General features: G+C 44.6%; 1 protein-coding gene across 1 annotated transcript in view; it reads left to right on the top strand.

Annotated features, from left to right (window-relative positions):
* LOC122551458 (islet cell autoantigen 1-like protein) overlaps positions 1–14,925 on the top strand; it is a 103,212-nt gene that overhangs the window by 1,043 nt on the left and 87,244 nt on the right. Inside the window, exons 2-3 of the mRNA XM_043693391.1 lie at positions 9,475–9,517; positions 11,534–11,702. Of these exons, the coding sequence (XP_043549326.1) occupies positions 9,501–9,517; positions 11,534–11,702 (186 nt within the window). The 5' untranslated portion in view covers positions 9,475–9,500. The remainder of the gene's footprint in view (positions 1–9,474; positions 9,518–11,533; positions 11,703–14,925) is intronic.

The raw sequence follows: 14,925 nt of genomic DNA, 5'->3' as shown, positions 1-14,925 counted from the left end.
AATTGGTGGGGTATGTCTGTGACTGTATAATCCCGGTACTGAATTGGTGTGGTAGGTCTGTGACTGTATAATCCTGGTACTGTATTGGTGGGGTGTGTGTGTGACTGTATAACCCGGGTACGGAATTGGTGGGGTAGGTTTGTGACTGTATATCCCCGGTACTAATTGGTGGGGTAGGTCTGTGACTGTATAATCCCGGTACTGAATTGCTGTGGTAGGTCTGTGACTGTATAATCCCGGTACTGAATTGGTGGGGCAAGTTTGTGACTGTATAATCCCGGTACTGAATTGGTGGGGTAGGTCTGTGTTTGTATAATCCCGGTACTGAATTGGTGCGGTAGGTCTGTGACTGTATAACGCGGGTACTGAATTGGTGAGGTAGGTCTGTGACTGTATAACCCGGGTACTGAATTGATGGGACAGGTCTGTGACTGTGTAATCCCAGTACTGAATTGGTGGGATAGGTCTGTGACTGTATAGTCCCGGTACTGAATTGGTGGGTCAGGTCTGTGATTGTATAATCCCAGTACTGAATTGGTGGGGTAGGTCTGTGACTGTATAACCCGGTACTGAATTAGTGGGGTAGGTCTTTGACTGTATACTCCCGGTACTGAATTGGTGGGGTAGGTCTGTGACTGTAAAATCCCGGTATTGAATTGGTGGTGTAGGTCTGTGACTGTATAATCCCGGTACTGAATTGGTGGGGTTGGTCTGTGACTGTATAAACCCGGTACTGAATTGGTGTGGTAGGTCTGTGACTGTATATTCCCCATACTGAATTGGTGGGGCAGGTCTGTGATTGTATTCTTCCGGTACTGAATTGGTGGGGCAGGACTGCGACTGTATAACCCGGTACTGAATTGGCGGGGCATGTCTGTGACTGTATAACCCGGTACTGAATTGGTGGGTCAGGTCTGTGACTGTATAATTCCGGTACTGAATTGGTGGGGTAGGTCTGTGACTGTATAATCCCGGTATTGAATTGTTGGGGGTCGTCTGTGAATGTATTATCCCGGTACTGAATTGGTGGGGCAGGTCTGTGACTGTGTAACGCGGGTACTGAATTGGTGGGGTAGGTCTGTGCTTGTATATCTCGGGTACTGAATTGGTGGGGCAGGTCTGTGACTGTATAACCTGGTACTGAATTGGTGGGGTAGGTCTGTGATTGTATAATCCCGGTACTGAATTGTTGGGGTTCGTCTGTGACTGTATAATCCCGGTACTGAATTGGTGGGGCAGGTCTGTGACTGTGTAACGCGGGTACTGAATTGGTGGTGTAGGTCTGTGCTTGTATATCTCGGGTACTGAATTGGTGGGGCAGGTCTGTCACTGTATAACCCCGGTACTGAATTGGTGGGGCAGGTCTTTGACTGTATAATCCCGGTCCTGAATTGGTGGGGCAGGTCTGTGACTGGATAATACCGGTACTGAATTGGTGGGGTAGGTCTGTGACTGTATAATCCCAGTACTGAATTGTTGGGGTAGGTCTGTGACTGTATTATCCCAGTACTGAATTGGTGGGGCAGGTCTGTGAGTGTATACTCCCGGCACTGAATTGGTGGGACAGGTCTGTGATTGTATACTCCTGGTAGTGAATTGGTGGGGTAGGTCTCTGTCTGTCCAAGCCTGGTACTGAATTAGTGGGGCAGGTCTGTGACTGTATCAGCCTGGTACTGAATTGGTGGGGTTGGTCTGTGACTGTATAACCCCGGTACTGAAATGGTGTGATTGGTCTGTCAAGATATAATACTTGGATAGAGCACTGCTGAGGCGCATCTGTCAGTGTTTATCACCTGGTTGCAGCACTGGTGAGTGCACATCTGACACTATATTACACTGGTAGCGACAACACAGACTTATTATCACCGGAGTACCGTGGTGATGGGGATAGGTCTGTCCGTGGAAGCAATGGGGTGCAGTATTGGTGTGCACTGCGCTTGTCACTGTGTAATAGTTCGGTACAGTAATAATGGCGACTCGACTTTCACTGAATAACGCTGGGGTATACACCTGATGGGACATGTCTGTCAGTGTGTGACTCTGGACTACAGTGCTGTTGGTGAGACTTGTATCACTGTCTAGCAATGTAGTACATTGGGATGGGGTCAGGTCTGTTCCTGAGTAACGCTGGGATACAGTAATTGTGGGGACAGATATTTCCTTATATATCACTGGGGTACGGTTCTGTCACTACATAACGTGTACTGTATTCGTGAGACAAGTCTGTCAAGACACTAGCATTGGGATTGAGCACTACTGAGGCATGTAAGTCATGATATAACGCTGTATGTAGTACAGGTGGGGACAGGTTTGATACTGTATAATACAGGGGTACAGTACTGTTGGGGTCAGGTTTGTCACTTTGGGACACTGGGGTATCGTACTGGTGTGGACAGGACTGTTGCAGTATAACACTGGGTACAGTACTGGTAGGAACAGGTCTGTCAGTGTATGACATAGAGATGCAGTACTAATGTGGACAAGTCTGTCACTGTATAGAACTGCGCTATCCAGGACCTTTGGTGACCGGTCTGTGACTGCATAACACTCGAGTACATTATTGTTGGGATGGATCTGTCACTCCATAACATTGGGGTATAATACTGATGGGGAATTGGATAACACTGCATAACACTTGGTTACAGTCCTAACGGGCTCATGTCTATCAGTGTATGACGCAGGAGTACAATACAGATGGAGACCGTTTTGATTGTGTCTTACACTGGGGCACACTGCTGGTGGAGACAGGTCTATCAGTGTATAACTCTGGGCTGCAGTACTAATGAGGACAGGTCTGACATTGTCTAACCGTGGAGTAAAGCATCTGTGAGGACAGGTCTGAGCTACAGTACTGATGGGGACAGGTCTGACACTCTACAGTACTGGGGGTACAGTACTCTTGGGGAAAGGTCTGTCATTGTATAACACTGGCATACAGTACTGGCATGGATTGGGCTGTCCCTGTATAATACTGGGCTACAGTACAGTACTGGGGCTGGTTTGTCACTTTGGAACATTGGGGTACAGTACTGGTGTGGATTGATTTGTCACTGTTTAACTCTTGGATATAGTTCTAATGGAGACAGGTCTGTCAGTGTTTGACATGGGTACACTACTGGTCGGGACAAGTCTGTCACTATAAAACTGGGGTACAGTACTGGTAGAAACGGATCTGTCTCGTAGGTGAAGACAGGTCTGTCACTGTATGATACTGGGCTGCAGTACTAATGGGGAAAGTTCTGTTACAGTATAAGAATGAATTAGAGTACCAGTGAGGACAGATCTGACACTGTCTGACCATGGCGATATAGCACTTGTGCGGACAGGTCTCTCACTGAAGCACTTGGCTCAAGTACTGGTGAGGACACTGTCGAACTCCGGGTTAGAGTGGTGGGGACATCTCTGTCACTGTCCTCATCTGTGGGGACAGATCTCTCATCCAATAACATTGGAGTACAGTGCTGGTGGAGACGGCTCTATCAATGTATAACACTGGGGTACAGTCCTGGTGGAGACAGGTCTGTCACTGTCTAAAACTGAGATCCTGCTCTGGTGGAGACAGGTCTGTAACTATTACTGAAATACAGTAGATTTAGACATGACTGCCAGTGTATATCCATGGTTGCGCCATATTGATGGGTAATGATCTGTCACTAAAACCCTGGGTGCAGTGCTAGTTTGAACAAGCCTCTGACAATATTACACAGTGGTACAGTACTAGTGGGGACTGGTCAGTCTCTATAACACTCGGATACAGTTGTCTAACATTGGGTACAGTACTGGTGGGGACAGGTCTGTAAGTGCACAACACTGTAGTACAGTGCTGGTGAGAGATCTGTCACTGTCTAATACTGGTGCATTGTATTCATGGGATCGATCTGTCACTTTGTAATACTGGGGTACAGTATACTGTTGGGGACAGGTGTCTCCATAACACTGGGATACAGTACTAATGGTAACAGGTCTGTGACTGTACAATTTGTGTGTACAGTTCTGGTGGGGTCAGATCACTATATAACACTGGTATACAGTACTGGTGGGTATAGGTTTGTCACTGCACAACACTGCAGTACTGGTAGAGGCAGGTCTGTTTCTGTAACACTGAGGGGGACAGGTCTGTCAGTGTATAACATTGAGGTACAGTCTGTCTCTGGATCATGCTGGGGTGAAGTATTGGTGGATGTAGGCCTGTCAGTGTACAATCATGTATTTGGGAACTATCATAACCTATCCCTATCTCTAAGTAAGAGTATTGATATCCTGCTCCACACAGCTCAGTGATTAGCACTGTTGCCTCATAGCACCAGGGACCTGGGTTCAATTCCAGCCTCGGCTGTCAGTGTGGAGTTTGCACACACTCTCCATGTCTGCTTGTGTTTCTTACCAAAGTCAGAAAGATGTGCAGGTTAAGTGGATTGGCTGTGCTAAATTGTCCATAGTGTCCAGGGATGTGCAGGCTGGGTGGATTAGCTATGGGGAATGCAGGGAGGAAGGTGAGTCGGTGTGCACCCTATGGGCTGAATAGCTTGATTTCACTTGCTAGGGATTGTGTGATCCTAAATCCTGCTGACTTGTATTTTGAATCAATTCACTTGTTTTCAATATCCTTTCATCATGTTACCCAGCAGCATCTGTTTGGAGAGCCTGAATTGTTGCAGTAAGCACAGCTGTTTTTTGGGCAGTGACAGTTTAACATTTCCAAAACCTTTGGTGTGACATCGTGCTTTGGCTTTTGACTCTCCTGTCTCTAATTTTATGATCATGTTCCCTGATGCTTGATTTTCCACACGAAAGGAAATAATTTCTCTGTGTCCACCCTTTCAGTTCCTTTTAATATTCTGAGCATCTTAATTACTTTACTGTTTGAACTTTGACGTCAAAGGTGTCATTCCTGTAACCTGTCTGCATAATGTAACTATTCCAGTGTCAGTCTCGTGCTACTGGTTTAGTGACTGCACTAACTGGTGTATCCTTCCTGTGTCCGGAATTGTACACAATACTCCGGATGCGAACTGACCAAAAAAAACTATGTACAACTGAAACATTACCTCCCTTTTATATTCCAGCCTCCTTGTGACAACAGTCAACTTTCCATGAGAAAGCTGATTTGGTATTTTTTTTGGTCCTGTTGATTGGCTTAGAATGATTTGTTTTGTTGACCTCGTAGATCTCATTTTTCCTCCACAACCTCTAGCTTGGCTCTACTTAGGAAATACTCTGACATATTGGGGCGGCACGGTGGCTCAGTGGTTAGCACTGCTGCCTCACAACAACAGGGTCCCAGGTTTGATTCCAGCCTCGGTTGACTGTCTATGTGGAGTTTGCACATTCTCCCCATGTCTGCGTGGGTTTCCTCCGGGTGCTCCAGTTTCCTCCCACAGTCCAAAGATGTGCAGGTCAGGTGAATTAGCCATGCTAAATTACCCATAGTGTTAGGTACATTTGTCAGAGGGAAATGGGTCTGGGTGGGTTACTCTTTGGAGGGTTGATATGGACTGGTTGGGCTGAAGGGACTGATTCCACACTGTAGGGAATCTAATCTAATCTTTCCTCGATATAGAGTTACAGGTCTTTTTGCTAGGGTAGGGGAGTCTAAACTTAAAGGGCATAGATTAAAGGTTAGAGGGGAAAAAGGACCAATGGGGGCGGGGGGGGGTAATTTATTCATTGAGAGGGTGGTGCATGTATGGAATGAGCTGCCAGAGGAAGTGGTGGAAGCAGGCATATTTAAAAGGCATCTGGCTGTGTCTATGAATAGGAAGGGTTTAGAGGGATATGGGCCAAATGCAGGCAAATGGGACTAGGTCAGATTGGGAGACCTGGTCAGTGCAGATAAGTTGGACTGAAGGGTCTGTTTCCATACTGTATGACTCTATATCTGCACTGTTTACTGTCCCTCTGACTGAGATAACGGAACAGCGATGGCCCAGTGGTATTGTCGTAAGAACACTAATCCAGAGACTTGAGTTTTAATATGGGGGCCTGGGTTCGAATCTCACCAAATGGGATGAAAATCATTTCATTCTTTTAATTCCTGAATAAGATCTGGTCTTAAAAGATAAAAATAAAAACTAAAGAACTATAGATGCTGGAAATCTGAAACCAAAACAGAAATTGCTGGAAAATCTCAGCAGGTCTGGCAGCATCTGTGGAGAGAAATCAGTGTTAACATTTCTGGTCCAGTGATTACAGCCTCAGTTCAAATATGGACTAAAGAGCTGATTGCTGATGTGAGATGAGAGTGACAGTTCTTAACATCAGCACTGCATTTGACCAAATATGGCATCAAGGAATCCTAGCCAAACTTGAAGCAATTGGAATCAGAGGTAAACTCTCTCCTGTTTGTAGTCATGAGTGACCCAGAGAAAGATAGTTGTGCTTGCTGGAGCCCCCTCAGCTCTAGAACATCTCTGCAGGAGTTCCTTAAGGTAGTGTCCTAGGCCCAACCATTTTTGGCTCCTTCATCAGTGACCTTCCCTGCATCATAAGGTCAGAAGTGGAAATGTTCGCCAGTGATTGTGAAATGTTCAGCACTATTCGCAACTCCTCAGATATTGAAGCAGCCTCTGTTCAAATGCACCAAGATTTGGCTGAAGCTAAAAAGTGGAGATTAACATTCAGGCCTTGCAAATGCCAGGCAATGGTCATCTCCAAAAAGTAGAAATCTAGCCATTGTCCCTTGATGTTCAGTAGTATTATAATCGCTGATTTCCCTACCATCAACATCTTGGGGTTGAGACTCTGGCTCATGTCAAGCAGCGAGTGGAGGAGCAACGCAGGAGGAACAAGCAGAAGAGAGGAAGATTAGCTCTACTGCAGTAAAAACTTGCATTATGTTCAGTGATTCAAAATGGGGTTGGAGCGAGGTGATCCTTTGTGTATATTGTGCAAGAAAACTTCTCACTGTATTTTTATATATACAGATGACAATAAATCTATAACTAAAACTAGGATACTGTACTAGTGGAGACAGGTCTGTCATTGTATAACAATATTGTTATACAATGGACAGGTCTGTCAAATGCAATACTGCTAAGAACAGGTCTATGTATAACATGGGTATAATACTGATGGGGTTAGGTCTGTATCTGTATAATACTAGAGCGCAGTACTGGTAAGGTCTGTGTGTGTATAACACAGATATAGTACTGGTAAGGACAGGTCTGTGTCTGTATAACCGGGGTAAAGTAGTGTTGGGGACAGGTCTGTGTCTGTATAACGCTGGCATAGTACTGGTGGGGACAGGTCTGTCTCTGTATAATACTGGAATGTAGTACTGGTAAGGACAAGTCTGTGTGTATAACGCTGGGATAGTACTGGTGAGGACAGGTCTCTCTCTATAACACTGGGGACGGTCATGTCACTATGTAAGAGTGAGAGAAAATTGGATTAAGAATGATTTCTCATACCACTGTTAAATGTATTCCCCTTTGGGTCAAATCAGCCCATTCAGAGCCGGATATAGAACAGGACTAGTATGTGTGGCTGCATTTAAATAAGTTATTCAGTAACAACTTTGATTAATTCTATCAATAAATTTGCAATGATTGTGTCTTTTAGAAATTTAGAAATGTCTGATGCTGAGAAACAAAGTAATTTGTTAGCAGGTCTGTCAACTTGAATAAAAGAGAAGACAGGGTGTTTGGGTGGGGCTCAGATCTAAAAATATCTCCTTCAGTATGAGTACCCATTATGTTCTAAATAGCTGTAATCTGAATATACAATAGAGAGTAGTCAGCACAGACTGCTGTGTCATGGTTGTCCAACCTAACTGAATACTTTGAAGGAATGACAAAACACTAGATAGGGGCAATGGTGTTGACGTAATTCATTTACATTATTAAAGATCTATGATTAGATGTGGCATAGCAAATTTGAGATTGTGACGAGGAAAAAGCTGGCCGAGGCATGACAGGTGGGAAGTCATTTTGTGCTCCACGTTTCCAATGTTAGACAGTGCTTCTGGACTTCTCCTCAAAACTGGCAGCACGGTGGCTCAGTGTTAGCCTTGCTGCCTCACAGCGCCAGGGACCCAGGTTCGATTCCAGCCTTGAGCGAAAGTCTGTGGCGTTTGCACATTCTTCCTGTGTCTGCGTGGGTTTCCTCTGGGTGCTCCGGTTTCCTCCCGCAGTCCAAAGGTGTGCAGGCAAGATGAATGGGCTATGCTAAATTGTCCCGTAATGTCCAGGGTTGTGCAGGCTAGGTGGTATGTGGGGTTACAGAGAGAGGGTAAGGGCCTGGGTCTGGGTGGGATGCTCACAGGAGGGTCAGTGAAAACTTAATGAGCCGAATGGCCTCCTTCAGCACTGTCGGGATTCTATGATTCAGAAAGCAGGTTGCGTCTTCAGGAGAGGGTGGTGGTGTTGGCAAGGGTTGTGGGGGAGCTATCTTGATACTGAAACCTTACATGTTAGTGGAAAATGAATATGATCCAGATTGATTCTCCCAGTGAAGTGATAAGGGTTGTCTGAAGGTTTCATTCGGGTGAGCTATCAAACCAAGGCCGTACTTGCCCCCTCTGATAGAATTAATGTTTTAACTAGCTGAGTTGTTTGGAGACTATCCCAAAGTAAGGAGTTAGGGACTTCGGACTGGACTGTGAAGTCTGGAGGAGGTTGAAGAGACCTGGAATGGGAGGTCATGGAGAGATTAAATACAAGGATGAGAATTTGAAAGCTCCTGATGATGTGCACTGATATGCTAAAACTGTGCGACTGTAGTCAGGCTGATGTAAATGAGTCAGTGTGTGAACCAGTCTTGATCACATGAAGCCAGCTTAATGGAAGCCTTCTTTTCCCAATTTCTCTTTCCTCTGCCATGGAGTTGTACTTGGTAGATTTCCATCAGCGCTAGCAATTGTCTCATATCTCATCCACATGGGGAAGTGCAAAGAAGGAGCGTGAGTAGGTTGTTTTAAAGTGTGGGAGGGTTTCACATCTGAGCCCGATTTCAGCCATAGTGACAACCAGACTGATTGTCTTTCCTCTCTATGCTCTTCTACAGCTCATGAATGCTTAGATCCATTTAGCAACCTTGTGACTGATGTGACCAAGAACAGCTGATTCACTCTAGCTAAAGGGTCGAACTGGGATCTGCTTTGACTGCTTCAATACTGCAGGGCACTGAGTCATTTGAGGGAGCTCTTTTATAGAAGCTTGCCAATATTATTTACTTAATAAGCTGCCATATGCTGCAACCTAATATGATTTCATTCATATAATCATAACAATTCAGTGTAATGGTTCTTACAAATGGTGAAGTCCAACTGATTGTAATTTCCCAGGCCAGCTGTACTGAAGTCTTAGTGATAAGACAACTATATCCTGCATCAGTCAATGACTACACTTCAAAACAGTCCTTTATTGGCTGTGAAATGTCTTGGGATGTGAAAGATGCTCTGTAAAAGCAAGGCTTTCCTTTGGAATTGTCCTGTAAGTGAAAAATCTGTATCTAATTTCTTCTGTGTTTGTTTAGGTTCCTCACAACAGAAACAGTACACAATGGACCGTCATCAAGGGTAAGTATTTATTATGCAAGAGAAGTAATATTAGACAGTAGTCCAATACTGTACAAGGAGGGCCCTGGATAGTCAAATACATCTCAGTTCCTCTTCAAGTGATGTCATGGGTACAAAGCTCAGTTACCTTCACTGATCAGGTTTCTATGTTTTGTAGTGTTCTGCAAACCAGGCAGCTGGAGGTGTAAAATAGTGCTTAGACTGATCCCCAACCACAACCACCACCACAAGTGAACAAGAATGGAATCTGCACCTTGTCAATTTGCATTTATGAATAAAGGTGTTCCATAATCCATTGATCACAAGAATAAAACATTGCTGTAAACAACCAATTACAGGAGTGAAATGAGCTCTGTCATGTGTGGATTATTTCTAGAATTGTTTCTCCTCAATCTCAGCTGTCTTCCTTCTGGTTGTTCACTAACCTTGCTGCTCCTTTGTCCACCTCTTCTGTCAGCCTGGCCCTCTCTCGTTCCTACAGCTTTCTCATTTTGCACTGCTTTGCTTTCTATTCTTTTTAGAGCTCTTGCATTTCCAGGATGGGCTTACAATGATCCAGACCTCCAATTCATTGCATTGATTGTGAACAATTTACCAGCCATTTGACCTGCAGGCAATGAAGGATGCCAAAATAATCTTTAAACAGATGCCAAAAATACTATTTTTGTTCTCATATTCATGAACTGTCATCAGATCATAATTATGCCATAGATAGATATTTATGGATTGTAAAATGGCCTTAGAAGCTTAACCCAGCCCCAGCTAACTCCGATCATCCAGAGGGCAAGAACTGCCACAGTTCAGAACCTCTTTTCCATTAAATGAACAGGGTGGGGAGTGGCTAGATCCTCATCTTAACCAGAAGGGGATCCTGTACAATAAGAGAAATCTCCACCAATGGAAGCTACTGCCTCTCTGCTTTTCTCTTCCTACACCTAGTGGTGCATCAGGCAGACAAAGCATGTGTTTCAAAAGCACGTTTTTCTGGGACATGTTTCTCATCTTTCTGAAAGGTTATTGCTTTTGGGTTGCTGCTCTGTGTCAAGCCTAGCTGAGAAGGAGATTTTCCAACTCTTGTTACCTGCCACAAGTGGCTAGGAAGGATTTGCAGAGTGTTAATCAACCTGTTTGGCTGTTAAGAGCTGAAGCGGAGCTTGAACCCAGAGCTATTGGCTCAGAATTAGGGATTCTACTGACTCTGCCACAATGAAAGTAGTTTTGTTTGGTAGCTTCAACAGGTTGACTCCTCATTTTCTATATATACTTGGTACTGGACCTGGCATGTCCTCCTGCAATCTTCACTGACTCAAGTATGTATTCATTCAGTTGAGGCATTCAAGAGGACAGGGCTGGCACTAAGTAATGATGCTTGTTTGAAAAACTGGGTGAGGCACGATGGACCAAATGGCCTCCTTATTGAATGAGGCAAGGCTCAGATGCAGGCCACCACAAAATATAGCTCAATTTATCCAGAGATTGAAAAACATTTATTATATGGGCGGCACGGTGGCACAGTGGTTAGCACTGCTGCCTCACAGCGCCAGAGACCCGGGTTCAATTCCCGCCTCAGGCGACCGACTGTGTGGAGTTTGCACGTTCTCCCCGTGTCTGCGTGGGTTTCCTCCGGGTGCTCCGGTTTCCTCCCACAGTCCAAAGATGTGCAGGTCAGGTGAATTGGCCATGCTAAATTGCCCGTAGTGTTAGGTAAGGGGTACATGTAGGGGTATGGGTGGGTTGCGCTTCGGCGGGGCGGTGTGGACTTGTTGGGCCGAAGGGCCTGTTTACACACTGTAAGTAATCTAATCTAATAGTATTTATTTCTCATTATTGTTAGTTGGTTCAGCTGCCAAAATACGTGAATTGAAGATAGAATCGAGCATCCTGTTGGGATATTATGCTGCTAAGATTTAAAGCAAAGTTCACCAACGCGTCATAGTTTAGAAGCTGTAAGTTGGGGGGAGAGAATGTACTTTGGGGTTATTGAAACTGCAAGTAACTGGATGTTGTTGTCATTAGGTATTCTGGAGAGAGGTTTAACCGGCATGTCCTCAATGATGACAAATCTGTGGTGAGCCAGATGCAGAAAAAATACTGGAAGACAAAGCAGGTGCTTATTAAAGCAACAGGGAAGAAAGAAGATGAGCATGTGGTGGCATCTGACGCGGATTTGGATGCAAAATTGGAGGTAGGTGTGTAAATCTAACCAGCCTCCGCGAACTGTCAAAAACATCCAGAAGCACAGGCATAACTCCATGCCTCCAAATCTAGGAGCGTGTGCGGATACTTCACCTACATATCAGTAAAGTGAATTAATGGTGATTACAGATCTTACCACTGGTAGGAGATTTGAGGTGATGTGTTATCAGAGTATAACACAATAAAGAGCTGTTCCAATTTTCCAACATACCCTCATCGCTGACATTCCTCAAACACCGCACCACTCACGTCAACCTGTTCAACGCTATCTCCAATCATTTCACTTCCCTGCTTTCTGCCCCTTTCGTTCTACAGGGAGCCCAACCTCGTTTAACAAAGGTGCTTTTTGAGAAAATGAATCGGGCACTTTTGCACAAGTCATGATATGGGGGCTCATCCGGGATTTGAACCCGGGATTTCTCGCAAGTCTGCGTAGAAGAAGACCCAAAGCGAGAATCATACCCCCAGACCAACGAGCCACGCACGGTGGCACAGTGGTTAGCATTGCTGCCTCACAGCGCCAGAGACCTGGGTTCAATTCCTGCCTCAGGCAACTATCTGTGTGGAGTTTGCACATTCTCCCCGTGTCTGCGTGGGTTTCCTCCGGGTGCTCCGGTTTCCTCCCACAGTCCGAAAATGTGCAGGTCAGGTGAATTGGCCATGCTAAATTGCCCGTAGAGTTAGATGTAGGAGAGTGGGTCTGGTTGGGTTGTTCTTTGGAGGGTCGGTGTGGGCTTGTTGGGCCGAAGGGCCTGTTTCCACACTGTAAGTAATCTAATCTAAATATATCGGAATAATTTAGGTTTACTGGGAACCACTTCTTCTCTGAAGGTTTATTTGACCTGATATTATAAGTACATCAGGTGACAAGATTGATGTTCTCCTGCCAGAGCCTGAATTTTGAGTGGAACAATAGGAGCTGTCCCTTTACTGAATGCAAAGGAAATAACTTATCAGCATCTGGGAAGAAAAATAAATAGGTTGAGTTAAGGATGAAGAGACCCCAAACTGAAACATTCAGCCGACTATTCTCTCTTTAGATTCTGACAGACTCAAGCTGAGTGTTTTAATCGTTTCTGTTTTAGTTTTCCCACTTCGCCATTTATTTTCTCTCAAAGCGTGATTGAATATTCTTTATCCACTGAGGATTTTAGCAATACCATTACCGAAAATATAGTTTGAATGTGGAAATCTGGATTTAATCTTTTTCTGTTCAGTTTTGCCTTCAAAGGTGTTGTTTAAAATAAAAACACAACTAAAGGCTGTCTGGGTTATGTCTTGGTGGCTTTACAAGTGCACATCCATGTGACAGGGAATTATTTGCCTGCGCTGTATGTCTATCTAATAAATAAATAAAATATCATCACAAGGAGACAATTTGACCCTTGGGTAGACCTGTCAATCCCACTCCTATATTTGTTCCCATATCATGGAGCTGATTAACAATCGACATCCTCCTGGAGTGCACTATGACTCATCTTCCTCCATGTGTCAGACTGCAACATTTCACCAGGCCATTTGCTGAAGCAAGGAAGCAGGAACTACCACCAAAGGGAGTCCCTGCCTCTCTGAAGGTATTGGAAAAGGTAGTGGGCATTCAGTTCTTGTCAGGCCCAAATGCCAAGTCTTGGATTCTATGAGAAGTTTGGCCATTTTCCTGTGGGTTCCAGGAGTCCAAGAGAGTCCTGAAGAAATTCGGGACCCTAAATGTCTTAACCCTAACTTACTACACTGTTTTTATATAGCAGTTATAGTCCGAAGCTGAAAGACCAGAAGTTTAATGATCCCATCCCACTATGTGTAGAAAAGCAACATTGTACAGAAGCTGCAATGAGTCATAGAATCATAGAGATGTACAGTATGGAAACAGACCCTTCAGTCCAACCTGTCCATGCCGACCAGATATCCCAACCCAATCTAGTCCCACCTGCCAGCACCTGGCCCTTCAAACCTTTCCTATTCATATACCCACCCAAATGACTCTTAAATGTTGCAATTGTACCAGCCTCCACCACTTCCTCTGGCAGCTCATTCCATATACGTACCACCCTCTGTGTGAAAAAGTTTTCCCTTAGGTCTCTTTTATACCTTTCCCCTCTCGCCCTAAACCTATGCCCTCTAGTTCTGGACTCCCGACCCCAGGGAAAAGACTTTGTCAATTTATCCTATCCATATCCTGTGTAAACCTCTATAAGGTCACCTCTCAGCCTCTGATGCTCCAGGGAAAACAGCCCCAGCCTATTCAGCCTCTCCCTATAGCTCAAATCCTCAAACCCTGGCAACATCCTTGTAAATCTTTTCTGAACCCTTTCAAGTTTCGCAACATCTTTCCGATAGGAAGGAGACCAGAATTGCAACAGTGGCCTAACCAATGTCCTGCACAGCCACAACATTACCTCCCAACTCCTGTACTCAATACTCTGGCCAATAAAAGAAAGCATACCAAATGCCTTGTTCACTATCCTATATACCTGCGACTCCACTATGTTGAAAAACTGAACATTAAAAATTGCTGGAAGTACTGGCAGAGACTGTGGAGAGAGAAATGGTTTTAATGTTTCAGGTCGTGGTGACCTGTCATCAGATTAAGTCAACAGAAAACTTCTGTTTCTCTCTACAGGTGGAAAGTGTGTAATTTGAACTCCATAAATCTGATAATTTGTCGTACAGTGCCATAAAAAGTATAAACGAAATGAAAGCTGTCAGATTACTGTAAAAACACCATGGTTTCATAACTGTTCCTGAGAGAAGTGAAATAGTCACTCTCATATGGTCAGGCCTATATGTGATCCTGTCCCATGTTATCTAGTTACCCTTTCTGTCTATTTGGCAACTAAGGATGGGCAATAAATACGGAATTGCCTTTTCCCAAATATGCATTTTCAGTTGTTAAATTTTAGAAGATCATTGTTTGTCCAATGTGTGCAGGAGGGTTTCCTGACACAATATGTAGATAGGCCAACAAGAGGTGAGGCCATACTGGATTTGGTTCTGGGTAATGAACCAGGCCAGGTGTTAGAATTAGAGGTAGGTGAGCACTTTGGGGACAGTGACCACAATTCGGTGACTTTTACTCTAGTGATGGAGAGGGATAAGTGTGCACTACAGGGCAAGAGTTATAGCTGGGGGCAAGGAAATTATGATGCGGTGAGGCATGAACTAGGATGTGTGGCCTGGAAAAGTAAGCTTCAAGGCAAGGACGTAATTGATAT

This window comes from Chiloscyllium plagiosum, chromosome 7, assembly GCF_004010195.1.
Source record: "Chiloscyllium plagiosum isolate BGI_BamShark_2017 chromosome 7, ASM401019v2, whole genome shotgun sequence".
NCBI classification, from domain to species: Eukaryota; Metazoa; Chordata; class Chondrichthyes; order Orectolobiformes; family Hemiscylliidae; genus Chiloscyllium; species Chiloscyllium plagiosum.
The sequence above is the reverse complement of the archived record's forward strand: the minus strand, read 5'-3'. Positions and strand labels throughout refer to the sequence as shown.